Source organism: Cebus imitator, unplaced genomic scaffold (genome assembly GCF_001604975.1).
Source record: "Cebus imitator isolate Cc_AM_T3 unplaced genomic scaffold, Cebus_imitator-1.0 Scaffold318, whole genome shotgun sequence".
NCBI classification, from domain to species: domain Eukaryota; kingdom Metazoa; phylum Chordata; class Mammalia; order Primates; family Cebidae; genus Cebus; species Cebus imitator.
The window spans coordinates 2,678,678-2,680,843 of record NW_016107633.1 but is presented as its reverse complement, the minus strand read 5'-3'; the positions used below and the strand labels follow the sequence as shown (position 1 = coordinate 2,680,843).

Below are 2,166 nucleotides of genomic sequence, written 5' to 3'. Positions count from 1 at the left end.
CGGGGTTTCACCGTGTTGACCAGGATGGTCTTGATCTCTTGACCTTGTGATCCACTCGCCTCGGCCTCCCAAAGTGCTGGGATTACAGGCTTGAGCCACCGCGCCCGGCCTGTTGAAGCTTTTTCAAGACAACTGCTTCCATTTTTGGGGAGTCCTTAAGGAGTGCAGAGTTCATGTTGAAAATCATTTTGTTTCTTTTTGCTTTCTCGGTTAAGCAGTAGAGTGGTATAAGGTATTAATTTTATAAGTTTTCTTTATGTGTGTGATTAAATAATTTAGAGCAAAGATTTTGCATATTACTGTATCAGAAATCTTTCCAAATATTGTAATAGTTAATCTGGAATGTTTGTCTTGAATCCAATTCTTTATAAAACACCCTCTTTCATTGATTCTAGGACATCCATTCTGAAATCAATGTACCTCTTAGAAATCAATGTACCTCTTAGAATCAGTAACATCTTAAGATTCAGTGAATACGATATATATAATAAGGGTTCAGAAGAAGGGATATAATAATTGTTACAGAATCATGATGATTTTTCAGCGATGTTATGGGACCTTTCTGATTTTCCCTGTGCCTGCCCGTCTTTCAGATGCTCTCTGTGTGGGTATGTGTGTAGCCATCCTCCTTCTTTGAAGTCGCATATGTGGAAACATGCGAGCGACCAAAATTATAACTACGAACAAGTAAACAAGGCTATTAACGACGCGATTTCACAAAGTGGCAGGTATTTCATCTACCCCCTCCCTTTATTGCTATGTGTGAATTAAAGCCAAGATTAAATCTGCTAGTCCTACATTATAGCCTCCTCATGGTGTGGTGTGTTTGTTTTGTTTTTAAGAGCTCTAGGGAAATCCCCTGGAAAGACTCAATTAAAGAACAGTGAAGAGAGCACGGATCCCATCACTGGAAGTTCAGAAAATGCAGTGTCATCTTCAGAACTGATTTCCCAGACTCCCAGTGAAGTTCTGGGTCCCAACGAGAATGAGAAACTGAGCCCTACAAGCAATACCTCATATAGTTTAGAAAAAATCTCCAGTCTGGCCCCTCCTGGTATGGAGTACTGTGTTTTACTATTCTGCTGTTGTATTTGTGGTTTTGAATCAACCAGCAAAGAAAACCTCTTGGATCATATGAAAGAGCACGAGGGTGAAATTGTAAACATCATCCTGAATAAGGACCACAACACAGCTCTAAACACAAATTAGATGGAATAATTACTTGAACAGGAAAGCAGTAGAAGAGGATTCCTTCACCAGTTTCACCTTTGTGCTTCAAACAACCTAGCCACAGAAGAAATCGCTGATGTGATTTTTGAGGAAGTGACAGATGTGACTTTGGAACCAAACTTGTAATAAAAGGAATTCCAAATGGACGAGCAGTAATGATATTTAAGGATTTTGAGTGAGGGGGAGTGGGTCGAAGAGGAAGCAGAGGTGTAATACAATATTAACCCTCTTTTACCCCTTCTTAGTGTTGAGTGTATTTATTAATAAAAGCTTATATAGTATAGAAATGCAAGCAAAAGAGTTAAGAAAGAGCTTTTCAGGAACTATTCTAAAAGTCATAAAGTGTCACAGTCTTAAGCAGAACTTAGTTTTCTTCTCACTTCTGACATGCAGACTCCAGTGAGAAACGGGAGACAGTTCTGGGAGGGGTTTTTTCAGTGTCACCAACAAAGTCAACAATGAAACGTAATTAGAGGGCTTTGAAATGATCTACTGAAATCCCTAAATTGGTAGACATTTACTTAATCTAGGATATGTTCCTTTACTCCTTAAGAAAGAAAGAAAAGACAGACCTCTAAATTCAAAACTAGATTGTAAATAGGCATTTAAGAAATAAAGTATTGTCTTAAATTTACTGTGACTTTTTGTGGGCAAATGAGGAAACAGATGAATTCCCACCAGACTCAAACCAGATCTCAATTTATAGTAATGCTAAATTGTCTTGAGTGTTCTCAGAGGTTCTTTTCAGTGTCTGTCAGAACTTTGCATACTTTCTCAGTAGTACATAGACCTTCTAATACTCTCTGCTAAATGAGACCATGCTTGTTATCTGAAAGTGTGTGAAAGAAACAATGTATGAAAATTTACATTTGATCATTCGACATGGGAAATAGTTTGAACTATTTCCAAAAATCCCTTAAGGGATGAGGGGTGAAA

At 38.0% G+C, this 2,166-nt stretch overlaps 1 protein-coding gene across 1 annotated transcript; it reads left to right on the top strand.

Moving 5' to 3' along the window:
- Nucleotides 1-95: 95 nt before the first annotated feature.
- On the top strand, nucleotides 96-2,166 carry LOC108286423 (zinc finger protein 507-like). Its single transcript, XM_017504270.2, has 2 exons — nucleotides 96-728; nucleotides 843-2,166. Exons 1-2 carry the CDS (start codon nucleotides 547-549, stop codon nucleotides 1,207-1,209), a joined length of 549 nt encoding a protein of 182 aa, XP_017359759.1. The 5' UTR covers nucleotides 96-546; the 3' UTR covers nucleotides 1,210-2,166.